Raw genomic sequence first — 27,595 nt, 5'->3', positions numbered from 1 at the left:
CAAACACAAAATTTCAAATTTCGTTTTGTATTTTCGATATTCTGCTTGAAATCGCTCGTTGAACGATCGCTCAAAACATTGCTCGATATCGGCAGGACACCAAAATTCATATAATTACCCTTCACAATCCCCTAAAAACAAACAGAAATGCCAGCCGTTCGTTAGGCTCACAACCGCCCCCGGTGGAATTCCTGCCAAATACAAAATTTCCGACGTGAATAAGCAATACGCGATATCCGATACATCCGAACACAATATCGCATTACCATGATCAAATAATAACGGACAAAACGAGCCCGAACGAGACAGCGCGTAGGCCGTCGGTCCGCGCGCAACTAATTGATATAATCGCGATTTTGAAACGCGCCGCGACGCTACCCGACGCCGCAAATCACCGGGAATCAAAAAGTAATTTGCTGTGTAAATATGGGGCTCGATAAATTCGATTATAACGGCCGGTAGCGGTCGGCGGTTTCGGGGGTGAGGTGAATAGATGGCGCGTCACCTATATCGGCATTGTAGGGATCTGTATGGATGTGGTCCCGCGAGGGACAGATTGACGTTTGGTGTTACACTTCTTCTTCTTCCTTTATTAGCCTTGCCTGTTGATTCATTTATAGTGCTCCTGTTTCTTTTATCTCTAGGTGGCGACTCTGTGGACGATGATATCCAGATTTGTGCTCAGTTTTTAGGGGGTCTTCCTGGTGGTCTCTTGTTATTAGGATTTCCGTCTCTATCGATTTTTCGTTGTCTACTACATAGGCGTTCAACTTTGCGATCATCATTTTTGTCTCCAGTCACAATACGATGCAGAAATCCCTAACGTCTTTGCCTTGCAAGCAGCTGTTCACAAGCAACAAACTCCCTTCAACATCTCTCGGCTTCGACACGTACGGCACCAATTTCCTTGTTTCTGAATCATTTCTATGACTTTCATGGCTTGTTGCGTCACTCCCAATGATTCTGCCAATTCTCGTTGCGTTTGACACTAGTTTTGATCTAGTAATTCTGCATCTTCGAAAACCTTCTCCCTTCCACCACCATGCTAGTGTTCGACGTCAAAATCACCATTCTTGAAGCGTTGAAACCATTCTCGGCACGTTGTTTCTCTAATAGCGGCCTCACCATAGGTTTTTGAGAGCTTTCGATGAGCCTCAGCCACAGATTTCTTCATATTGAAGCAAAAAATCGAAATATCCCGCGAATGACGAGAACTTGGCTTGCAAGCTGACATGTTCAATCGAGAATAACTTCATGATACTAACACAAATCGACTAATATTTCGATAGCATTATGTTTACAAATACCTATGCTTATTGCTTGACATCTACGATCTATTTGTTTTGACACCACTCCAACTGGTTGTAGCTACACTCGCTACAACCATCTATTGTAAAACGGCGGAAGCAAAGTTGTACACCAATAGGTCTAGAAAAGACACCTTTCTTTCAGGCCTTGTCTATTCCAACAAAAATTTCTAAGGGAACAATTGAAATCATCAACGATGTGCACATCTTGAGACCTGGCGACAAAGTGGGAGCTTCTGAAGCCACCCTTTTGAATATGTTGAACATCTCTCCTTTCTCGTATGGATTGATTGTTGAACAAGTTTATGATTCTGACACCATTTTCCCTCCTGAAATTCTTGACATCAAACCCTAAGATCTTATTGAGAAATTCTTGGCTGGAGTTCAAGACATAGCTTCAGTCTCTTTGCCTATCAACTATCCGAATATGGCTTCTGCTCCACACACCATTGCCAATGGATTCAAGAACCTTCTTGCCATTGCAGCTGCTACGGATGTTGAATTCAAGGAAGCTGAGACAATCAAGGAATTTCTCAAGGATGCTAGCAAGTTTGCAGCTGCTGCTGCTCCCGCAGCATCTGCCGCTCCTGTTACAGCTGCTCCAGAGGCAAAGTAAGAAGAGAAAAAGGAGGAATCTTAAAGTGAAGATGAAGATATTGGCTCCGGTCTTTTTGATTAATACTTACTTTATACACCGATCCCGACCAAAGCAGAGAATCCGAATTTGCGCATCGTTTTTCCACCCCCTTCCTATTTCCGATCCGCACTTGTTAGTAGCAAACTGGGTTAATTATTTAACTTGACGTACATCCAGAACTCGAACCGATAGGAATACAAACATCCCGAACGGGGATGCATAAAAGGAAACGCGATATCCAGAGCAAACCCGTTCGTTTACTCATTAGCGACAGTCACTCCTCTATTGAAATATCCAATTATTTATTAACAGCTTAACTGGCGACGCGGGTCTGCTCAAGCTCTGTTCGGTCGTTTGGCGCAGTTGACAGACTCCTGCAATTTTCTTTCATGCACTGCGAAAACGTAGATGATGAAAAGTTTCACGTTGCGATTAATAGTGTTGACGGACGGAAAGGCGGAAGTGTTCGTGACGTGGAGTTTTCGATTTTGTTCTCGGTTTGTTTGAAGTGATAGGAACGGGGATAATGGAAAAATAGCTTGTTTAACGGGTAGATTGACTTTTTGTTATGGAGGTATTGGGTTGGGTTCGTTATTTAGATCTCTGTACATCTCTCGGCTTGGCACTATTGATCCTACAGAATCATCAGCAAAATACAGGCCTTGTAGAGGGTTTTCCAAGAAGAGAAATCAATGCATCATTATTTTGTGGCAACAAAAACAATTAGACATAATGTCTGTGTCTAGCCGAAATTGTCGTCACAATACTAAATATAAACGTACTTGCATTTGTGTAACAATGGTCTTTCGTGGTACTTGTGCATAAAACTTTCTCATTCATAGAGTTCTCAGAAAGATACAATAGAGAATATCTTTACCCTACCCTAATAAATGTGCAGGTACCATGATACCATTGCGCAGGCATACAACTTAGAGAATAAGAAAAGGAAGAAGAAATTCACGGTGTACATATTGATTTTATGTTTGTAACCCAGGTATAAAACTGGGGAAAGAAGAGTTCAGTTGAGTGAGTAGAGTGTTCAAAGATGTTTCCAAGTGCTTTACCAAAATGAAGTTCTCGTCTGTCGTCCATCAGTGTTTCAATAATCTCCATGAAAACGAGATACCCCAAAATTTCATTGTAAAGAAGAAAGTATATCATCAAGGATTGAAAATGATATTAGCTAAATAGCCAGCATGGCTACCGTTGAAGCGAATCATTTCCATAGAGTTTTCCAAGACCTATTCCCCCATTTTCTGCTCTATGTCCTCGATCCTTTCACAAATTCCATCTTTAAGGTCTTGAATCGATTGTGAAGCATTGAAATAGACCTCATCTTTCACGTGGCGCTAAGAAAAAATCTTAAAAAGGTGTTAAATCACAACATCACGGTAGACAGTTGTGATCACCTCTTCAAGAAATAACACGGCCAGAAAAATATTCTTGCAAAATACTGCGCATGACCTTGGAACCGTGATTATTCTGTTTGAGTGTCGACGTGAAAGCATGACCGGAATATCCCCATGATTTTCTGCGCTTGGGATTATCGTAATGAAGTCATTTTTCGTCTCCAGTCACAATGCGATGCAGAAATCCTTACCGTCTTTGCTTTGCAAGCAACTGTTCACAAGCAAACAAACGTCGTTCAATATATCTCGGTGTCAACTCGTACAGCACCAAATTTCCTTGTTTCTGAATAATTCCCATGATTTTCAGGCGTTTTAAAATGGCTTGTTGCGTCAATACTAATGATCCTGTTAATTCTTGTTGCGATTTGATAATGCCTCCAATTCTGCATGTTCGAAAACCTTCTCTCTTCCACCGCCATGCTGGTCTTCGACGTCAAAATCACCGTTTTTGAAGCGTTGAAACCACTCGCAGCACGTTCTTTCACTGAAAGCGACCTCACTATAGGTATTTGAGAGCATTTGATGAGCCTCAGCCGCAAATGACAATATTTTACTCCTAAGCTGACATGTTTAATCGGGAATAACTTTATGATGCAGACACGAATCGACTAATATTTTGATGGCCTTATATTTACAAATGCCTGAGCTTATTGTATGACATCCACGATCTATTCATTTCGGCTACCACTTTCAGCTATTGAGAAACGTCGGAATCAAAATTGAATATCTAATATTTCAATGGAAACAACCTCAGTACTTCCAAACTGAAGCATAAATGATTCTGTAGTGTTCTGAGGAAAAGCGATAAAAAAGATGTACCTAACATCACCCCACGACAAGCATCTGAATTCATCTTGCACACTAATCAAATCACATCAAACTAAACTTCAGCGTCGCACATCACAACATAAACATGTGCCGCGAACTCTGAACAAACAGAATAAAGTCAACTCGTTCTGCTCGCAAAATTCAACGTTGGCGCAAACTGAGTTGAACACACGGCAAGCTGCCTAAATCAATTGTCAACAGACCTGTTGCGAATCGCAAGAGCCAAATCCTAAATCATCCTGCCGGGTTTTCCTTCGTTAGCTCAACTTTCACCTCATTACTTCGATATCTAATTACCAGTCGGATCGGAATTTTCATTTTCCATCATGAACTCTTACGTTTGATCCAGGTTCACATATAATTAGGGAAGGTAATCAATGTTTGTCTTGCGTAAGGAGCTAGCTGCATTACGAGAATAATCCGATCTTGTTGGATGTTGACTTGATTAACGCTTGTTTTACGTTACAGCTCAAGGCGTTCTACGTGGACTTGCTTGTGCCGCTGGAGACGAACTTGGAGAAGGACACCAAGGTTGTGCAGGTGAGAAATGAGTTTTTTCATTTTAAAAATCGATAATAACAGAAATATATTCAACGGAGTTAGAATATTCCATTTTTTTGCGTTGGTCTAATCGGTTTATCACCTAAGGTTTGGCTTATAACTGCGGTTGGTATTCCCATATTGATAATGAATGAATTGGATTGGATGAAAATAAGAAAACTTCTGAAACCATCCTAACAGCGACAATCTTCGCTAGCTGACTAAAAATGAGTTTGTGTAAGAGTGAAGCTAGATCTTCACGGATGTATCTAGTCTTCCAAAGATCCTGTGTACTTTTGTACTTGTCACAGTGTTTGTGTTGGTTTGTAAATTGAGAAATTTTCCTATTTGTCGGTCACTGTATTAAAGGCACATATGCTTTCTGAAGTAATGTTCTCTTGTGGTTGACTTCGTGGTCTTAATGCTCAGCAGGTTTCTTTCAAGCTATAACCATTAAATAATTAAAGCCTGTCTCAAGTGATTCAATGCCTCCTGAAAGGCATTTAGCTCACATATACTTCGAGTTTTCTCTACAAATATCTTGATCACTCTTCGTTTTTGTTATGGATGATTAGAATCCTAGAGCAGATATCTATCTGTGAATCAGTAGATCCTGTTTCCTTGAATAACATCTAGGTTTTCTGTTATTAAGACGTCTAGAAACAGAAGTTTAATCTCTCTTTCAATTTTCTTGTGTTCAGATGGTTCAAAAAGGCATTTCAATATTCTTCACCGAAAGACCAGATGACGAAGGCGTCATCCACATATAGCACCAAGTTGAAGACTTCGTTCGAGCTTTGTCATCTTCATTGAATTTTTCCATGAAAGAATTCGCAATGGCTAGACCTGAGGGATCACCCATAACCACTCCATCCAGTTTTACGCTTCATCTTTCCATTTAGAATAACTATGACGTTAGGCAAAGTTTAAATAATTGTGCTATGTGTGCTACGCATCGAAGCTAAAAAGTATGTCATTTAGCTACAATTTCATAGGTTTTTCAAAGAAGTGAGTAAAAACCTTGATCAAGTTTTCATATTACCCATATGTGTTTTCAGCATTGATGTGAAGGCTTTAGCCAAGTGTTGATGGAACGTCATCTCTATGGATCTTAGGGAGACCACGCATTCGTGGAGATCTAGCTTCACTCCTTAATAAACTGTCTTTTACCTCTCATCTAGTGAGAAGGCCTTTATCAAGACTTTCATTTTGTCGAAGCCTGAATGAAATGAGATCCTTGTTGAGTCTTCTGCATTTAGATGTTGAAAAACCAACTAGGCCACTACTGGAAATCTCTAAATTCAACAACTCTGATCTTCGATGTTAATATTTCGTATTTAATGGTTCCATTAGCATCACAATTCATTCTCCGTTGCTTCTCTTCACGAAAATTGTCACAATCTTATGAATCAGACACGAAACAATTCCCCTGGTACTTTTATTCTATTTTCTCTTTATTGGGTATTAAGTACGGAAGCAGCTGTAGTAACCACACTCATCAGAACCTACATATCACTTAATTTATCATCATCAAAAACGTGTTCACCACCTCCAAGACATCATTGTAAATCCTACTCAGTTCTGACAACCGTACCTACTCAATAATAAACTCGCGAACATCAGAAGGGCCTTATTGGACATGAAATATTCATGCCCAAATCTCCTCTACGCACTTCCTCCTAATTTCAAACACCTACGTCGGTGATAAAACATGTCGTTGCCGGGACGAACGTTGATTACTTTTTTTTTTTGCGCTTCCAGTCTGAGCAGAAGCGTTTCCTGCAGCAACATAAACAACGCGCTGAGACTTACAGCAAGGCGGCGGCCATGATGAAAAAACAGCGGAAGAAGTCCCGGAGCAGCACTAAAACCGGACTGGCCATGGATAAGGAACTCAAGGTAAGTGAGGGTGATATATTCAGCGCGGCACCTCTCGTCCCACATATACGGAAGCACAGGGTCGGAGTTGCGAAAAGGTATATTCAGTACAATATATAATAACTGACAAAGAAAGTGCAACACCCAGAAGGAGCTGTTTAAATTTAATTTTTTTTTTTGTAAAACATAAATAGTATAGCAAGGAGTAAATTATTGAAATTTGAAGAAAACGAAGGTTTTACAATTTTTTTTCAATAAATTTGTTAATAATGTTTATCCACCGCGATTATCTATGCACTCCCCAACACGTCTCGGCATTGATGCAATAAGATGGTCTATTTCTTTTTGAGTGATACTACCCCAAGCTACCTGTTCTTGATGTCTCAGAGCCGCCAAAGTCCTTGGGGTTGGGATAAATTTCCAAGCCTTCTACCCATGATGTCCCAAACATGCTCTTTGAGCCAAAGATCGGATGATCTGGGCGGCCATGGCAAAAAATTCACATGGGTCGCTTCGAAAAAGTTCAAACTAACTCTGGCAACATGAGGTCTGGCATTATCTTGCTGAAATATTGGATTCTCGAGCCGGTTAAGGTAAGGGAGAACATATGGCTCCACTATTTCTTCAAGATAAAGCAGCGCTGTCATGTTACCTCGAATGAAGGCTACCTACTTGCATGTGCAATAACACCCCATACCATAACGCCTACTGTCCGGTGTACATGACGCTCAACATGAAACTGAGGTTCACGTCTTTCTCCCCGACGTCGTCTAACCCTTCTTCGGCCGTCATGTTCACCCAAAGAGAATCGAGATTCATCAGAAAAGACGACCTGATACCATTCCACATTCCAATGTTGACGTTCTCTGCACCACTGTAATCGTTGCTGGCGATGCTCAGCCTTCAGAGGTAGCACAAGATGAGGTCGATAATGCAGCAGTCCTGAAGACCTCATCCAGCGGTAAACCTTTCGGACAGCTACAAGATTTCCTTGTTGTCCTAACCACTCATCATCCAAAGATCGAGCTGTAGCAAATCAGTCTCTAATGGCCATAATTCTTAGACGTCGACCTTGAACTTCATTTGTGCCCCTTCGAAGTGCAGTGCCTACTCTTCTTCGATTTTGGGCATTATCAAACCACGCTTGACAACATCTCATACCAGTACTTGGATTTCTGTTCGTACGGTTAGCGATTTCTCGAAAGGACAACCCCGCCTATCGTAGACCAATAATGCGACCTCTTTCGAATTCACTTAGCTGGCGATAAATTTCGCGTACACGTGCTCTAGGCATTTTACCATTCACTTTTTGCTATACTATCTATGTTCTATAAAAAAAAATTAAACAGGTCCTTCTGGGTTTCGCAGTTTCTTTCTTATCTTATTTCACTCTCGCTTTTCAAAAGGAAAACCCTATTTATATTTATGAATCAGATTTCGTGATGAATTAGACGACTTTTCTTCGAAGAAATTTTAAACTACATATAGTTTTTGAATAAATTGCGTTCAAATCATTAATTCAAAGAGGACTTTATACTTAATTTGCCAACGAAAAATGAATGACTATGTCACATTTGTAAGATAATATCATATAAAGTATTATTCAGATCTAGGTAATTGATACGCTGTACAAGTTGATCAGAAATTATCTGAATTCTCCAAATGTTTGTTATTAACACTGTTTCCCATATTTTGAAACGATTTCTCGAATGAAAGTGCTTTCGCCATTTTGCAACACGCTTGATTTGTAAGACAATTTCTAAGCGTTGTTCGAGCTTGTATCTTTCCATAATTGAATGGCATAACCTACTGAACTCAAAGGACATAAAAATGTCAAATGATCATACACAGTATTGCCATTATAACCATTTCAAACTGTATCAATCCTATTCGAAAACCATTTATGTTTCGAATTCTTGTGAAAATTGCTGCTCTCAACCACTACTCTCGTATAAACGCCATCTATCGAATGAAATCCGAAGTGGCAACTTTTAATTTCGATTTCTCAACCTCCACAGAATTGTGTAGAGCAAAATTAATACAAAAATATTCTAATCCACCTAGCCATTCTCAAGTTTTTGTGGGACAAACACACATCAATTGCTCTCATATTCACGCAAATCTCAAGGGGGTAATTTCTCTTACGAGTAACTCCGAACCGAATCTTTCTGTACACCGCACACCACGATAATCCGATGGCACGACATGGAAAGTTCATGCCCCAACACCATGAGAAATTAAGCTCGAATCATCGTTCCATTACGATTGTTAATCTCTTGGCTGCTCGCGGGAGTGTTGCTCTCTGAATCTGATTATTAACTTCGCGCTCATAGAAATGTATCGTATTGTTTGGAGGGGTGAGGAGGGGGGGTATCAACTAACAACCGGCTGCAAGTTAATTAGCCCAAATTAGAAGCCTCCTTCAAACTTCCCAGTTGATACTGTGTCTGACGGTATCGGGCTACTGGAAACGAACACAGAGCCGTATTGTGTTCGATATAACTTGAATCCTATTCCAGGAAGTTTGAATGGATACGGGAATTTCGAATTCGATATGACTGGATAGCAAACACCTCAGCATAATGAGTAAATACTAACTGAAGGCTTTAGCCTTTTTCAATACGAATAGCTCCACGAAATAAACCCAATTCATATTCAACGTTTTGCATAGAGTTTCGAAATTTGTTTTGTAAGCAGTGAAAGGATTTTTTCGACGGTCTGGCAACGACGTTTTTCTTCCATCGCTGACTAAAAGTGAAATGAAGGGTTGTCCAATTGGAATGAGACAATTAAAAATGATTATAATGGAAACGCTGGGTGAAATTTATCGTCATTTCTTATTCCATTTGGGTTTAGTAGGTAAGGTTAGGTTATTCATCTAAAAGTTAATCTTTTTCCTATAAGAATTAGGAGAATTTTGTAACTTGAATGTAGTATGCATATCTATCTTCTGTATAGTGGGAAAGACATTGAGAAACTACGTTAAATTTCATTTTTAGATATTGTTTCCTAATTCTTTATATTGACTGATCTCTCAACATTCCAGAACATGCAGGTGCTAGAAGAGGAGAAGACCAAATTGGATGCTTTTTGCGAGCAGAGCCTCAAAAACGTGAGTATTTCCATCCAATCCAAAGATCAACGCCAACCATTTGATGGATTCATAATGGCATATATTGAAGTAGGAAAAACCTATCAAGCATGCAGTTATTTTTATATGCCTTTTATTTTCCTTGAGATGATTGTTCCATAAAAGTGTTGAATCATAGTTAGCACTTAATTCTATGTGTTCATGGCATTTCATAGAGCAGGATATCTTTTCTTTATAATATAAAGAAAAGATAAAGTACTAGGTAATATTATTACCTAGTACTTTTGAATTGAATTTTAGTATTATATTTTTACATTTAGGTACTAAATTAGTTATATATCAATTTTACTCATTCCTGGAGTAACTTCCAAAATACTTGCTGAAAAGTCAACCACACTGATCTTTGGCTCATAGACTGTAACCTCATCAAAGAATCTATGATAGTTCGACTCTTCGTTGAGAGTTAATATCAAAATGTGTACCAGAATTATAAACTTGGGTGAAATAGACTCTAACACTGCCTCAAATCTTGTCAACTACTTGATCCCTTCTTTTTCCAGGCTATGACTCAGGAGAGACGTCGCTACGGATTCGTCCTGGAGCGACAGTGTTCCCTGGCCAAACACCACTTGTCCTACCACTCTCAAGGGGTGAACGCATACCAACAGAACATAGAGAAATGGTCAGAGGTGGCGAAGACCAGAGAATTTCTGCCGGACTCCGTTGAGAATATATTCACGAACCGATTGAGGGTGAGTAAGATTTTTAAAACACTGGTGTGCTCACCTACTCTTGAAAAACCAAATGCGACAGTTCTGTTTTCATTCAACCAGAAGTGCGCGATACGTATTCCGCACAGAACCATTATTTTCGAAATAAAATTGCACTATTTGCGAGCGTTGTTCAGACGTGAGTCTGTTCATTATGAATTGCCAAACCAAACTGAGAATAAATCACTTGACAGCTGTCAAATCGGTCACCATCTTGAACAGTAATGCCAACTTAAAGTTATATACCTCGCAAAAAAACACCCGTTACTATTAAAATAAAATTCCAAACCACTTATAAATTTCAAAAATTCCGATTCCTAATCTTGACAGCTTCAGGTACCCATTATGTAAGAAAAAAATGTGAACGAGTGTCCACACCATGTATTCTATGCATCTTGAGGGTGAGCAATTGGAGTCAGCCCGTTTGTCATTCTTCAGTTTTCCCTTCGGCTGCAGTTTCCGGTGTAGGGGAATCCGTTTTTTTTTTGTGTACTTTTGCCGGAATATTCGGTTAGTTTTGTTGTTTTCGGGTGCCGGATGTCGGAGGAATTGCCGATTTTGCAGTCTGCGATATCATTGTTGCCAACTTGAGATTTATGGAATGGAAGAACAATGAGTTGTTGGTCTATCGCGCTCTTTTATTGATGTAGGTTTGGGGTTTTATCCGATTTTGTAGACAGATGTCTCGGTGGCTTGGTTAACATTAATTCAGATGTTGAAATTTCCAACAGATTTTGTGTGAACGTATGCTGAATAAGAACAGTACCTCTAAAGATAAACCAGGGCTAGTATTTCAGCTGAAAATATGCCTTCATTTCGAACTCCTTAAGAGAATTCAGACTAAGTTCCTGTTTGTTTATAGGGATTCACGGCTTGGCTTGATTTTCAAGCCACTTGGCTAGAGCTTGACTAGATTTCAAGTCAAGCTCAAGTCAAGTAGTAGTTTCTCAATCTCAAGTCAAGTCAAGTATTTATTTAGCAAGTACTTGAATCATATCAAGCTACTTGATTTTTCGGAGTTTTATTGTGTAGTGTCTCATCAATAAAAGAATAATGATATTAGAAGGACCTTGCAAAAAACACTTTTATTTATTAAACTTATTGTATGAAAGAACCGAAAATATCAACTTTTTCAAATAGAAACATAAATCAAATCACTATAAATAATTAAAAAATAAAGTTTCTCAATATTGCCCCAGGCTTTGTTTCATTTTATAATTTTCCACCACTTTTTCGTGTAAAAAAAATTACCGCTAGACATCTTTTTGGGTTCGACCGACCCAAATTGGCGCCCATAAATTGGCGAAGTACGAACGAGGAACCCCGAAGGCCACAATCGAACCTTGTAACATCCCGTCCGATATCCCAAAGTTGATCTGCCGGACACGTGATGTGAATAACTCCCAGCATTCATAAAACTTTTCTTATTCTTGCGACGTATCAGTCTCCGTCCTTCGGGATCTGCACCCAATATCATTCGACATGGCGCTATCCCGATCCGTTCAACCGGCAAGATCAGTGGCGTCTCCAACCGAGGGGGCAGTGGTGCACTGCAGATTTTGTAAATATCAGAGCTTAAATATTAGTTTCTCACATACATAGTGTGAGAATAGTCAATATTATGTTTGAATAAGGCCTTTATTTAAAAAAAAAACAGCTTATTTCAGTGAAAATTATCTACTTTCAATCTAGAATGTAAACAGTGTTTCTTTCTGGTACGTTTCGTTTATTTGATTGACTCATTTTCGAACATTTTGAGGTTCAGAATACCCATCTACGGAAAAATTGAGAACAATCCTATATTACACAAATTACCACTACACGGTGGCTACTGAAAACGCTATTCTTCGTTAGTCCTAACGGCAAATCCATGGAGACATATGATAGAATTTTGAACCACTTAGTTTCTTCGGATTCTCACAGAAAAAGAATTTCTAGTAAGCTTAACCAGCCATTCTTTCATCTTCGAGCTACTAGGCTTGAGCTTGACTTGATTTCAAGTCAAGTAGTAGTTTTTCAATATCCAATCAAGTCAAGTATTCATTCATCAAGTACATACTTGAATCATATCAAGGTACTTGATTTTTAACAGTTTTATTGTTTAATGTCAGATTATTAAAAGAATGATGACAGAGAAGGAACCATGCAAAAAACACTTTTATTTATCAATCTCGATGTAAAAAAGAACAGCAAATATAATTTTTTTTCAAATAGAAACATAAATTGAATCACTATAAATCATAACAAAATAAAAAATAATAAAAAAATAAAGTTTCTTAATATAGAGAAACCTCCAGGCTTTGTTTTATTTTACAATTTTCCATCCAGGATCTAAGACACATCAGGCATCCTATAGTTTTATCGCCTAACCTATTCCGGGTTTTGTAACTGTAAGAGCAGCTCTTGAAAATTGTCTTTCAACAGGAGCTGAAGATGCTGGCGTTGATGAAAAATCCTTGGCTATTTTGACCAATTTTAGAAAGATATTTCTGAAACTACCAAAATCTACCAATAGATTTCATAGAAATGTGAGAAAACTACTAATAAAGTCACACTGGCGAATGCTTCAGTCCCTCAGTGCTCGAGGAATCCCCTTATTTAGTCTGAGCGCGCACGAGATTGCAGAACTATATGCCGTGCGACGCTGCATATCAAGCTCAAGTAATATCAAATAGCTTGATATCGATTCAAGCAATAAATATCTTAAATCAAGTCAAGTCAAGCTCAAGTATGTAAGTTTCCACTAGCTTGATTTTCAAGTCAAATAATTGGTTAAAATGTCAAGCTTCTTGGCTTGGTGAATCCCTAGGCACACTATCTGATCCCTTCCAAATCGATGACGAGCCGCCACTGACAACAATCATTACGTTTTCAGAACATCTCGGTCTGGCAGGACGAGGACGTCTATTCGAATCCCAGAAGCCCGAACTTCGAGGACGACAGGATGAGCATCACCTCCCAGTTGCGAAAGACGAAAAGCATGGACGCCTCTTGTCTAGACATACGCTCGATCGGCGACGTTGGCAGCCCTGTAACGACCATGTCCAGGGCCAAGTCCGAATATAATTTGAATTCGTCGACCAACTCGCTCATACAAGGTAAGGCATATCCTGTCGATTCATTTCGTACAGGGTGGATCGAATAGGAGATGAAATAGAAAAGCAGAATTGGAAAATTCTGGGCCTTCTGCCTTGAACCTAGTTTACATTGGTATAATTGGCAGTAGATAGAATAGATTCGTAATTATCACTGACAGTGAAAAGGTTCCTTTCTAACATTAACTTTCCTAAAACCCTTGCCAGCTATATACATAGTTGCTCCCTCGGTGGCTCGATTGGTGGGAGCGTCGGACTAGTTATTTGGAGGTTGCGGGTTCGAGTCCCGCACGAGGAAAGACTTTTTACAGAATTGAAAAATTTTCTGCGAGCCTTGATGTTATTTTCGTATATTATTTTGAAGTTTTTGCAATTCTACTTATGACTATGCTGAAAATTTCTGATTGGCGTTCGTTTCAGTGTGAAAAAACTCATAGGAAGTGATGAATAAAGAAATTCAAATGATCGGGTTTCTAAATGTTGTAACATTTCGGGTGTTATTTCTTGATTTACTATAACACTTTATTCTGGCCAAGAAGTAGGTATTGTCTTATACCAGACACTCTTCAAATTAACCTACAAAATCTGAAGGTGTCATTTGGAGATTTTGAAGACATTCAACAGATACTACTAGCCCTGATATAGTACCTACTCCTCTAGAAAACCTCCTCTTCAGCATGTTATGAATAACACTTGAAATTTAACAGAATCTAACAGACATTTTGTTAGACAAAAATACTATTAGATACTGTTCGAATATAAAGGTAGGCAATTTGAGAATCCTATTGATTAAAGTTCGATCAGAAGCTTAATGCCCTTTTACCATCACTTCCAACGAGGTTTTTTACTCCGAAATGCAAAAACCGAATTTATTCAGCATATTCATGAATAAATTTGCAAAATTTTCAAAGTAAGGTGTCAAGATTCTTGAGGGGATTACCACTCTGCTTGAAGGGGCGATTTAACAGTCACAAATTCATAATTAGAATTTGTCCTCAGCGGAAGTTAGATTATTTTATCTGGTCAACTCTTTATAATATTTTCACTAAATGAATTCACTTAAGAAAGAATTAGGACGATGAGTCTCTTTATCAAGTTTTAACAACTCATGCGACTCTGAACATACTATATCTGAACAGCAAGTTAATCTAGAGTTTTTTTGACAAAAACCTTAATGAGTTAGCTTCATCTCACCTCCTCTCATTTCGAATTTCATTCCCTTCTAACGTATGCCCCCAAAAATACAAATAATAACTGAATCATCATCAGATATGAAAAATACAACCTAACCCAAAGAAAATTCCTAACTCCTTGCAATCAGCGACTCTCACCAACCCTATTCAGATGCAAATCCCTTCTAAAAAAATCCGTAGTCCCTTGCTTCAAGGTGAAAAATGAAAATGATGAACTCCTGAAACACACTGCTGTATCTCCCACATGGAACTGGATTCAATACATGAAAAAATGTGGAATCATGCAACAGCATCAAAGGAAGAGAAAATAACAATCTCTTCAATTGATACCGAAACATTCCGTCCTGCAGCAATCTTGTTTCCTTGTTTTCTATACTGTTATGAGTTCTGCCAGAGGCGTCGCTTGAAGATGTGTACAATTTTGTGATGACAAGTTTCGGCATACACGTTCTTTTTTTTTTGCTTAGCATAATTCGAAGGAGATGATCTGGATAATCACACCGTTTGTACTTATGTTTCCTTATGATGAATTTATATTAAACCCTCCACACTCCACAGATAATATATTTAAAGCTGTTGAAGCTTCATTTTGTTTCTGCAATGCTAAATGTATTACTCAATTACACATTTCATTTTTAATTGGATCATAGGACACTAATAAAATTAATTTCGAAAGAACGTCAGCCTTTTTTCATTATGCAATAAAAATAGAAATCTCATCAGAATTTTATTCCGATACTCATAATACATTTTAGTTGCTTCTTCGGGAAATTCAATATGTCTGTTAAACACTTCTAGTTCCCTCAATGCCTCTTCTAGTGAAATTTGGCGACAATCATGCCAAATTTGTCCCTCTTTTGGGCAATGTGAACTAATGTTTGGACATTCTCCTGTCCACTCTCTTATATTCTTAATCCAGGATTGTTGTCTCCTTCCTGCTCCTCGTTTTGCCTCTATTTTCCCCTTTATGATCACCTGGAGCAATTGATACTGATCACCCCTCAACTCATCTCCGAAGTAGGCCATTTTCTGCCACACTGACTTGGTCCCTCTTATTCGACACATAACCAGTCCAAAGAATCTATCCAGCATTCCAAGTATTTGATTTTGTTCTATGTTCTGGCCTTCAAGAAGCATTGGTCTTCGAGATTACCATGGTCTTTTTCTCTCTTGAATTTAATTTATTACTGACAACTCTAGAAAATATTGGCTCGAAAAGAGATATAAAGGGTGTTTTTTTAGAGCTATAGAACTTTAAGTTGGAATAAAACAACGATGGATTATTCGATTGACATGAATTTTATTTATCCGCAAGATAATCTTGTGGCAGTACATTTTAATTATGATTTCTGGCATATGACCGCCAAGGCTGGCTCGGATGTAGTCCAATCTGGACGGACAATTTTCGATGACTTTTTCCAACATTTGTGGCCGTATATCGGCAATAGTACGGCGAATGTTGTCTTCCAAATGGTCAAGGGTTTGTGGCTTATCCGCATAGACCAATGACTTCACATAGCCCCACAGAAAGTAGTCTAGCGGTGTTGAATCACAAGATCTTGGAGGCCAATTCACAGCTCCAAAACGTGAAATTAGGCGTTCACCAAACGTGTCTTCCAAAAAATCGATTATGGTACGAGCTGTGTGACATGTTGCGCCGTCTTGTTGGAACCACAGCTCCTGGACATCATGGTTGTTCAATTCAGGAATGAAAAAGTTTGTAATTATGGCTCTATACCGATCACCATTGACTGTAACGTTCTGGCCATCATCGTTTTTGAAGAAGTACGGACCAATGATTCCACCAGCCCATAAAGCGCACCAAACTGTCAGTTTGTTACGGTGTTTCGACATACACTTGAGGATTAGCTTCACTCCAAATGCGGCAGTTTTGTTTATTGACGTAGCCATTCAACCAGAAATGCGCGATACGTATTCCGCACAGAACCATTATTTTCGAAATAAAATTGCACTATTTGTAAGCGTTGTTCAGGCGTGAGTCTATTCATGATGAATTGCCAAACCTAACTTAAAATAAATCACTTGACATCTGTTAAATCGGTTGCCATCTTGAACAGTAATGCCAACTTAAAGTTATATACCTCGAAAAAAACACCCTATACTAGTGAATTGAAAAATTTGTGTGAATGAACTTCATCATTATACCATTTTTGGCCGTAATGTTGGTTCAAAAAAATTAAAGATTTTCTTCGCACGCCACTGACGTTCCTTTATTTTGCAGATGGACATTCCCAGTCCCGCCGTCCGAAATCGATGGCGGTCCCACCGCCCCCTCAATGGGACACCCAGCTGGCCAGAGCCCTCTACGCGTATTTGTCCAGCGGGGAAAATCAACTCAGCTTCTTGGAAGGAGATCTCATCTCCCTGATTGGGGAAAGGAACAAGGGCTGGCAGTTTGGCGAGAACTTGAGGACGCAATGTAGCGGATGGTTCCCACTGGCCTACACAGAGATACTGGACGAGCCCAGTTTGTAAGTTGGGAAATTTTCAAGTTTTTCCTTCCACATAATGAAGTTTAGGGTAGTTGGTGTAAATGCAAATCGGTACGCCTATGGAAAGGAACGAATTTTACAATGAAATAACGATTACATGAGGATATTTTGTGAATTTTCGCCATACAGAAATAAAGAAAATTTGGAAATTCAAAGGAGTAGCTAGAAAAAAAGAAGATCCTATCATGAAAAAACAACTCAATACAGAAATTTCAAATATTTGTATTTTAGATTAGGTTAGGATCTTATAGACATAAAATAAGATTCTAAAAAAAAAATTGATTACTTTCCCAAGGCTGCCACTTCTCCTGGACGTCAACTACGCACTCGAAACCTCACTACATTTAAAATCAGAACTCGATCTTCAAGAAACGTTTTTATTTGAGGGTTTTATAACGAATAATTCAGGAGATATAACGATTTTTGAAGGGAAATTCAATTTTTTCCCAAAATTCGAGTTCAAATTTCCTCAAAACCGTGAGCTTTACGAAGATTAGCCGAATTTCGATCTCACCTGAAAAATTGTTTGTGCAAAAATTCTCGTAAAATTTTCCATACCTAACCCTTAGAAAATTGAAAAAAATATAAGTTCCTTAATAAGACTATTGTATCAATTTATTGAATGATTCGACTATGTAGATCATGAAAATGCTTGCAGTTGGGTGATTAGTCCATTATTTCATAAATAATAAATGAAATCTGAAATTTTCGAGAAAAAATTGATAATATCCCTGAGGCTGCAACTTCTCCTGGACGTAGGCTACGCCTTTAAAACCTCAGTATGTTTCAGATCAGAATTCAATCTTTGAAAAACATTTGTATTTGAGGGGTCTGTGATGAATATTTCAGACGATAGAACGATTTTTGGATAGAATTTGAATTTTTAGTGTTTCTTTCTTAATCTCGAGTTCAAATTTCCTCAAAACTGTAAGTTTTCATGGGCGCCCGCAGAAATTTTTCTCAGGGGGGGCAAAATGAAAATTATTGAAAAACGATAAGGCGTCCATGATTGTCATTGAAAACCGTAAAATTGTTGAGAATCCATTACTTTCCTTCTTTCCATGCCCTTTGGATTGAGAAAATAAAATTGAGGGTGTTGTGCTGAAGAATGAGGCAATCAAAATCTCAGGGGGGCCATGCACCCCCTGGCCCCCCCCTGCGGGCGCCCATGTAAGTTTTACGAAATTTCGGTGAGCGGTGACAATAATTGTGCCTAAAACAAACAACAAATATGATTTCTAACCTAACCTGACTCGACCCAAATGTCATTCAACTCAGTCAGTGCTGCCAACACTCATACCAACCTAACAAAAGTTAGACATCGACATTCCTAGCGCGTTTAGAAAAAAAAAACAACAAATACAGACTCGTTACTTCACTTCCACGATTTTTCCTTCAGTGTAAGTAATTTCAACGAGACCTGTTCAATGAAAACAGGTGAGAAAAACAGTCGCCTCTCTCCATCCCAATATGCAGCGAGTATTCCCCGGAGTTGTTAGTCGCAACACCGGAATTAAATGATGGAAACGCTGCTGCAATCTGGGATGAGAGAACTTCCGGGTCTCCGGAGTTGATTTGTTGAATGCCGGACCCTCAGCGCGTTGTGCATTGAAACCGGGATCTTTTTTCATTTTCTCTTCGGTTTCTGCTTCTTACTTCTATTTTGGTTTATTGATATTTGACGCACGGTGTTGCACTTACCACAGTCCGACCACTTTTTTGTGGTTGGAATTACCACTTTCCAACCACAAAAATGTAGTCGGGCTGTGGTAAGTTGTGCAGTGTCGGACTTTGACGAGTTTTGCAGTTAAACTGACATCTGTTTTCATTGTCTGGTCAGTTTCTGCTTTGGACTGCGATTTTAGTTGATTGATATTTGACGCACAATGTTGCACTCACCACTTTCCAACCACAAAAATGTGGTCGGACTGTGTTGAGTTGAGAATTAACTGGGAAGCGACATCTAGTGGACACATGGGCCAGAAATTCATTTGATTTAATCATTAGCCACCCAAATGGTCAATTAACCGTTGAATTTTTTTCTGTAGCTGTAACCACTTCTTCTTGTCACTGTTGTTTTGAAAATATGAGGAGAGTCGTCGTTTCTTCCAAAATCTTTCGAAAGAATTTTAATATTTTCGTATCTGCTAACAAAAAAGTGGCATCAGAATAATCACAACTTTCAATAACATTGATTTCCCAAAAACTCTTGTTCTTAACCCTACATATTCAAACAAACCCAGGGAGGCCGTTGATACGGTTAACGAAACCGACGACATCCTTAGGAGCCTTGGCTTTTACTTCGTGAGCATCCAGAACTGCCTTTCCATGTGAATGGTTCTTAGACCAGTCATCCCTGGAGATTTGCACACTATGTGTTCTACCTCCTTTCCATAGAGCCTCCAAATCTCATCTGCTGACTTATCCATGCGGTACAAAAAGTATTTGCACCGACAGTGTCCTGTCAGGAGTCCCACCATTAGCTGAAGCTCAGCTCTTGGTAGCTTCAGGAGTTTCCAGGTATAGGTTGGTGAAGACACCAACAACTGCCTGAGCATGACCCGTAGTGTTTCTCCAGAGGATTTTTCTACTGTCTCACTCCCATTGTTGCCATATATTATTTTCTCTAATTCTGTGGTCATTCCGTTCATTCTTCCACATCTTGTAGAACAAAATCGTGCGAGAATATATCAGAAACGCACAGTTTTCATGGTTATATTTTATTATTATATGTTGGTACTCCGATCTTTTCGCCACGGCTTTATCTGTCAATTCATCAATTTGCCTTAAAGAAATCAGTTCTGCCAACCAACATTTTTCAATGCAAAAATCACTAAATGACATTCATGGAAATATGTCATTAATTTCAATAAAAATGCAATGAATTAGAGAAAATAATGTATAATACTCGAACAGAAGGTTCATTCTACCACTCGTTCATTCGAAAATTCGCCACTTCGTGGCTCGTTCTTGAATTTTGAACTCGTGGAAGAATATCAATGCCTTCTGCACTTGTATTATAAATAACTATTCCAAACCCACAGAAGGTATCAGAACCCATAGGTGTTAACCTTGATGTACTTTTTGCAAGTTCATCGGCTTTTTCGTTTCCTTCAATACCACAATGCCCCGGAACCCATAGTAGAGTTACTTCATTTCCTCTGATCAGTTGCTTTATGGTATTACGGCACTCCCATGTCAGTGGAGACCCCTGGCTATTCCAAGGATCTTAGCGTGACCTGGCTGTCTGTCTGATGTAAATACGCACTCCTTTGAGGCTTTGGCGCAAGCATAGACAGCTAGTGTCTTGGCGAATACTTGCATTCATTTGGTATCAGAATTTTGTGGGCGCTCATTCATTCATTTATTCATGCGTCTATAGAACATGCAGAATTCTTCTAAAGAAGTTTTACAATAGAAATTTGAAATAGTTATAATGGCAACAATGTGTATTCTTTTTGACATTTCTTATACAATTTGTGTTCAGTAGTGTTATGAATTTGAGTGTTATGACACTTTCAGATTCTATGACTTTTGTCACAGACGGCATACTCGTTGCAGAGTCGCCAACTGTGCATAAATATAAATTAGTAACAAGTAGGTTATATCGTTCAATCATGGAAAGGTACACGATAAATAAAGATGCCATGAAAAAAAAATTCTCTGAAAAACATAAAAATTCAACACCCTGTATTTCAAATAGTAAACGTTTACACACCCATGTTCAGAGACTCTAACAAGCGTCAATTACAACTGATACCATTTCATCCAACATCCAACCGACCCTCTCAACTAACTACCACGATATTTTCTTACAGATCTCCAAGCCACAGGAATGAAACAGGAGGTTCCCAGGGGCAGAGCGGTGGAAACAACAACGGCCAAAATAATGCCGAATCCCACGACGGCTCCGATACACTATCCGGTAACAACACGCTGGAATCCACCCGTATGTTCGGAGATAGCATTCATTTGCACAGATCATCCAATAACGCTAAGCAGGTAGAGTAGCATGCTAGACGATCTAGACTAGGTAGATTATGGTTGAGTTAGTTGGTTTGAATGTATGAATAGTGGGGAATTCTCCTCCAAGCTGAAACTAAGTGTTTTGTTATGGTATATCGTTAATACGTAACGTTTCAAACATAACATTTTAACCTTTTATTTGAAAATGTTTGATGTTTCGTTCTAATTCCTCCACCATATGGCAACATCGACTGCTGATTGAATGGTTAGAATAGAACATCGAAGAAACAAAGAGTAGCTTTGAATAGGTAAAAGTAGGAGCCAACGACCATAAAATGGAAGAAGAAGCTCTTCAAATCTGTCATATCATATTTTGCATATGTTGTACAGGATTTTCCAAAAGGTGGATTCATTTTGATGTTTTAAGATAAAGCAATGGATGTTTATTTCATTGTAAAGAGGAAGGTCTGCCACCAACGAAGATTACTAGTTAAATGGCCGTCACTGCTACGGTTGTAGGGCTATATAATAATAATAATAATAATAATAAGGCCTTTATTTCTTTATAGAAATCTCAAGGGGAAGTTCACCCATAGGTGTTCTACCACTTGTTGATACATGAAAGAAAAAAAAATTAAATACATACATACATTGTGTGCAATCCATCCAATAACATTGATAAAAAAAACAATAATAGAGCATAAAGAATTGAAAAAAAATAATTTCCTTTTTTACCCTCTCGGAGATAGAGGGTGAGTTAGGAGGAACTGAGCAGGTATTCTCTGATTTTGTTCCTGAATCTGTGATCATTGAGTTGTTTCAATTCATAAGGTATAACATTGTACAATTTACAGATGTTGTATCTGAAACTTCTTTGAAATGTTGAGGTTCTATGATGAGGACATGTAAGCAAATTTCTATACCTGATATTAACATTGTGAACATCAGCTCTGTATTGCAACTTATTGAAGAGATAAGGTGGTCTTCTCTTCACATTTATTTTATGGAAAGTACAGAGAACATGATAGTTGAAACGAAGTCTCATAGGAAGCCATCTCAACTCTACCAGCTAGGAAGATACATGTTCAAATTTTCTAATCCCGAAGATAAATCGTATACAGTTGTTCTGTACCCGTTGAATTCGACAAAGAGAGTCCTGATCCAAGCAAAAGCTATACACAGGGGAGCAGTAATTGAACTTCGATAATACCCATTTCATGAAACTTTCCATGACCATTTCACACATTTGTAGCTGTATGTCTCCAATAAAAAATTCCATCTTCAAAATAGTGTATCGATTGTGGATCATTGGCATAAACCTCATCGTTCACGTGGCCCCAACGAAAAAAGATAAAAAGTCTAAAGGTGTTGAATCACTGAATCACAAGATCTCGGTGGCCAATTGAGATCTTTGAGAAATAACAAGACCACGATTGTTTCGTTGCTTGTGTTGCATTATTGGATTTTCTGAGCCCCAAATGCAACAATTCTGCTTATCAACCTAGCCTCCGATGAAAATCCGCATCATTGATGCATTTCAAGGACCAATCAGCGAGGATATGACGTTGCTGGTGATCGACAGACTTGAGTTCTTGTGTTAACTGAACTCCTTGAGACTCAAATTTTATGCAAAATACGGTGTAATGTCGTTATGAAAATCCTAAATTCCAATATCGACGAGGAATCGACAAACCTGGGTTTTGGTCAACTTTAGGGTCCACAGCAGCAATATTCTCAGGCATGCTTTGCATCACTGACACCAACAGCTCAAATTTTTCCACCAATTTCACTATTGCTAGCCGAGAAGGTACTTCACGACGACCCAAAAGTATTTAAGTTTTGCAAACTGTGACTGCAAAATTTTCATTTTCATTTTCATTTTTGTAGTGAATTTTAACAAACTTAATGCGTTCTTGAAGAGGGTATCGCCATTTTTAGTAATGGCATAGTTTCTACTTATCAAATGTCAAAAGATGACAGCTTCAATCCTAACCTAACCTTACCATTTTTGAAAAGTGAATTCAAATAATTTCTACAGATAATTTGGAAAGATCATGAATATAACCCATAATTATTAAATTTCAATTTGCATTTGCAGTAATAACCCAAATTGAGGAGAATTCTCCGTTCAAGTCTTCAGTGTTATAACTCGCATAGATTTACATGTAATGCTAGCTTAGTACGCAGAAGAAATTCAGCTGGAAGTTTAATCTTGTTGTGATATTCTGCATTTGGTTATTAAAGATAAGAACATTTTCATAGGTGTTTTTTCTCATAATAACGATCGAATTGTCGACTGAAATCAGTAAAAATCTTAGTTATCAATGTCTGGAGAATAAGTGTGATGCTTCTTAATCACTTTATCCTTATATTTCAGCTTTTGTCTTCCATTTAACTCAATCAATGGATTCCGCTTCAGATGGTCTCTGAGTTTTTCAATCTGTTCCAATCCCTTAGGTATAATAAACTTAGTCTAGCTGGTCGCGCCAAATCCTTGAATGAACATTCGGCTTGACCGTCGACATGGTAACAAAGCCGGGAAGTCCACATGACTTCCTGCACTTAGGATTAGCATAACGAACCCATTTTTGCTCCCAGGCACAATATGATGCAGAAATCCTTTCAGCCTCTGCGTTTCAAGCAGATTTTCACAAGTAAACAAACGCAGTTGGACATCTCTCGGTTTCAACTCGTACGGCACCCAATTTCCTTGTTTCTGAATCATCCCCATGACTTGTAGGCGTTTTGAAATGACTTCTTGCGTCACTCCCAATGATCCTGTCAATTCTGCATCTTCGAAAACCTTCTCTCTTCCTCCGTCAAAATCACCATTCTCATCATTAGAGATGAGCGATACCGTGATTTCTAGATCACGTTGTGAAACGTGAACGTTATGATATCAGTGAAATTGAAGCATGACGGGATCACTGTTTAGGTTGCTTGTTATTAATATTTGTATGAATCACCCAAACCTTAGTTCGTTTATCTTTGCAACTCGAATTGGTCACTCTTATCATTCAAAGCAAAATTAATGAAAAATTATTATGAAAACATCCATTTTTCTTACATTTTCACTCTTTTCCTTAATTCAGATTTAGTTAGGAACGTAACAGAAGGATATCGATTTTTCAAATGTTTCCTCAAATTTGAAGAGGTGGTTTTGAAAGATAATTTCAACTGGCATAAATTACAAGAAGCATAATTAACATTAACTTTAATGAAGACAGCCCAAAGATTTCTGGTCTTTCGCCTGTTATTATTCTTTCGCCTATTATTATTATGTCTCTGACGTGTTTTTGTTTATTTTTTATAATACAGACTACAGAGTACCATTTATTGCTTCGGTCGGCAACTTCAATATAGAAAGAATTTCTTTGGGGTTGTTTATCGAAGATAAGCATAAAATTAGAATTTTATTGCCACCACCAATTATGCAGTTATTCAGTAGTTATTATTTGTTTATAGCAAGTATTTATTGTTCGACTAGTCCTACAAAAATACTTCCTAAAGCAGGCGAAGTTGCCTACGATGCTGGGATTGTCATAAAAATATACGATTATGTTAGTCGAAAAAGGTTCCGAAGCAATAAAAACATTCATAATTTACGATTGCAACGGACGATTATATGCCCTGAAAAGATCTGTGAAATGTACAAACTGTGATCCCGTCACGCTCTGTATTGGTTTTTCGGAACAGTGACTACCTGTGACATTCTGATATCAGTGATTAAATCACAGTTCGTGAAATATCGCTCTTCTGTACTCATCATGGGTATTTGAAAGTATTTGTTGAGCCTTAGCCTCAAATTTCTTCATATTAAAGCAGAAATTCAAAACCTCCCGCAAATGATGAGAATTTGGCTCGTAAGCTGACATGTTTAATCGAGAATAACTTTATGGTACAGACACAAATCGACAAATATTTAAGCTTATTTCGATTACTACTTACCGCTGAAGCCATCTATTGCAAAACGGCGGAAGCAAAGTTGTACACCTAATATAATGTAGGTTATAATAGTAGTGTTATATTTTAAGCGTATTATGTTTAATCTGGTGGTTGAAAATTCGATGTGTAGTGCAACTTAAATAAAAGATCTAACTCGAATTTAAAAATAATCTTGGATTACATCCTTCGGTGCACACATCTGTAGGGGGTCTCAGGAGAGTCGGGATAGAAAACACAAAAATATGAATATTTTCGAGCGTTGCAACACACTAGTGTGTTTCTGCCTTCAGCCCTTGCCTAGTGGCGTTATTATCGTCGATACTGCCGAGACGTTCTTCTCCCGTCAGTTCAATTTCAATTTTCGCCCTATTTAATCGGGGAAAGGTAAATAGAGGCAACGCGAAAACATAGCTTTGAGGTAAACTGGTTCGACGTGGCGAGATAATTTGCAACGGAATATAAACTAGGCAGAGCGCAAACTTAATTGAACCGCGTAGAAGTTTCTTTGAAAAGCGGCCGTCGGGTAGACGGGAAGTTATTGGATAAATGCCACCGAAAAAATTGATTCGGTTTATCGAAGTTTACAGACTGGAAAGCGAGACTGGAGAAGTTTTTTCATTAACGGCGTGCGTTGTTGCAGAGGATAGGCAACAAGTTTCTCTCTCGGCTGTCATGAGTTATGAGTTCTTGCCTTTAACACGGAAAACTCGGCGTGAGACTATACGAATGAGCCTGGGATAGACCACCTATGTGTTCAGGAAGCAGCGTGTCATCTGTCAAGAAGGCGCCGACGTTCAATATATTGCTACAATATATTGGAATGATTATATTCCATTCAATTTTTTACCTCAACATTTTTTTTATTAACTTTTAAAAATATCTATCTATGTATAGATCTTTCCAAAAAATATTTAAAAAGTAGTTTGATGCACGAGACCCTAACATTTCTTGAAGCTTATTATTATTGAACGCCTGACAAATTTGACAAATTCAAAGTTAAAAGTTACAAAGTATTAGGTGTACAACTTTGCTTCCGCCATTTTGCGATAGATGACTGTAGTGGTGAGTGGTAGTCGAAATAAAAGGAACGTAGATGTCGCACAATAAGCTTAGCTATTTGTGAACAATCGCCAACGAAATATTAGTCGATTTGTGTCTGCCTCATAAAGTTATTCTCGATTAAACATGTCAGCTTACGAACCAAATCTCGTCATTTGCGGGAGGTTGTAGTTTTCTAAAATACCAATGGTGAGGCCGCATAGTATAAAGACGTGCCGAGAGTGGTTTCAACGCTTCAAGAACGGTGATTTTGACGTCGAAGACCAGCATGGCATTGGAAGAGTGAAGGTTTTCGAAGATTTAGAATTAGAGGCATTACTTGATCAAAACTCGTGTCAAACGCAACAAGAATTGGCTGGATCATTAAGAGTGTCTAAAGGCCATTTAAAAACGCCTGAAAGTCTTGGGTATGATTCAGAAATAAGGAAAATGGGTGCCGTTCTAGTTAAAGCAGAGAGATGTTGAACGGTGTTTGCTTTCTTGTGACCAGCTGCTTGCAAGGCAAAGACGGAAAGATTTCTGCATCGCATTGTGACTGGAGATGAAGAATGAGTTCATTACGATAATCCCAAGCGTAGAAAATCATGGGGATATCCCGGCCATGCTTTCACGTCGACGACTAAACTGAATATTCACGGTTCCAAGGTCATGCTCAGTATTTGGAGAGACCAGCTTGGCGTAGTGTATTATAAGTTGTTAAAACCGACTGAAACAATCACAGGCAATTAATGCATTTGAGCCGAGCATTGAAAGACAAACGGCCGCAATACAACGAGATACATGACTATGTAGTTTGTCGCAGTATGCTCCTGCTTAAATTCAACTGTTTTTCGTTGCAACACAACATATTGTTACTGTTGAATTCGGAATTGCATTATTGAAAAAAGTTCAGTCGTGGCGGTCATTAGAATGATATTGTTTTCCTTATGTAACTGTAAAGGTTCAACCTTCCTGGAAAATGCAAATTTTACATGACCCACCATGTACTCCCATGTCCTGAATTCAGGAAATTCCCCACCCTTACTTTTGGTAATGTAAATCCCCCTGTATATTGCGTAAAATTAATCATTATTCGAATACCAATCTGCTCGTGTCATCCCCTCCCTCGTACGTATTGAAAGCCAACGGGCTCAATTTCAAGCATCAATGACCAAATTGCCTATACTGGATCGTTTTCATTATCAATTTCTTGACTCTGGAAATTCCTCTGATACAACGATACTGGGAATTATCAATAAAAATCGGGTGGTTGTTATGGAAGGAATTCCAATGAAATTTGAATGAAGCAGGGTGGATCTTTCACTTCAGATGTAATACGCTCTATTAGTGTGACGTCAAACACCCCCATTTTTGGTTCTCCTGTC

The 27,595-nt window shown here is 38.5% G+C and overlaps 1 protein-coding gene across 2 annotated transcripts in view; it reads left to right on the top strand.

The window, feature by feature from the left end:
• Positions 1 to 27,595, top strand: part of LOC123674225 (homeobox protein 2) — a 262,915-nt gene that overhangs the window by 217,923 nt on the left and 17,397 nt on the right. For both annotated transcript variants that reach the window (XM_045609149.1, XM_045609150.1), the window contains exons 6-12: positions 4,650 to 4,721; positions 6,483 to 6,620; positions 9,646 to 9,711; positions 10,251 to 10,442; positions 13,336 to 13,558; positions 16,991 to 17,240; positions 21,080 to 21,263. In XM_045609149.1, coding sequence (XP_045465105.1) covers positions 4,650 to 4,721; positions 6,483 to 6,620; positions 9,646 to 9,711; positions 10,251 to 10,442; positions 13,336 to 13,558; positions 16,991 to 17,240; positions 21,080 to 21,263 — 1,125 coding nt within the window. The remainder of the gene's footprint in view (positions 1 to 4,649; positions 4,722 to 6,482; positions 6,621 to 9,645; positions 9,712 to 10,250; positions 10,443 to 13,335; positions 13,559 to 16,990; positions 17,241 to 21,079; positions 21,264 to 27,595) is intronic.

Source organism: Harmonia axyridis, chromosome 2 (assembly GCF_914767665.1).
Source record: "Harmonia axyridis chromosome 2, icHarAxyr1.1, whole genome shotgun sequence".
In the NCBI taxonomy this organism is placed as follows: domain Eukaryota; kingdom Metazoa; phylum Arthropoda; class Insecta; order Coleoptera; family Coccinellidae; genus Harmonia; species Harmonia axyridis.
This window is presented reverse-complemented; position numbering and strand designations above follow the sequence as displayed.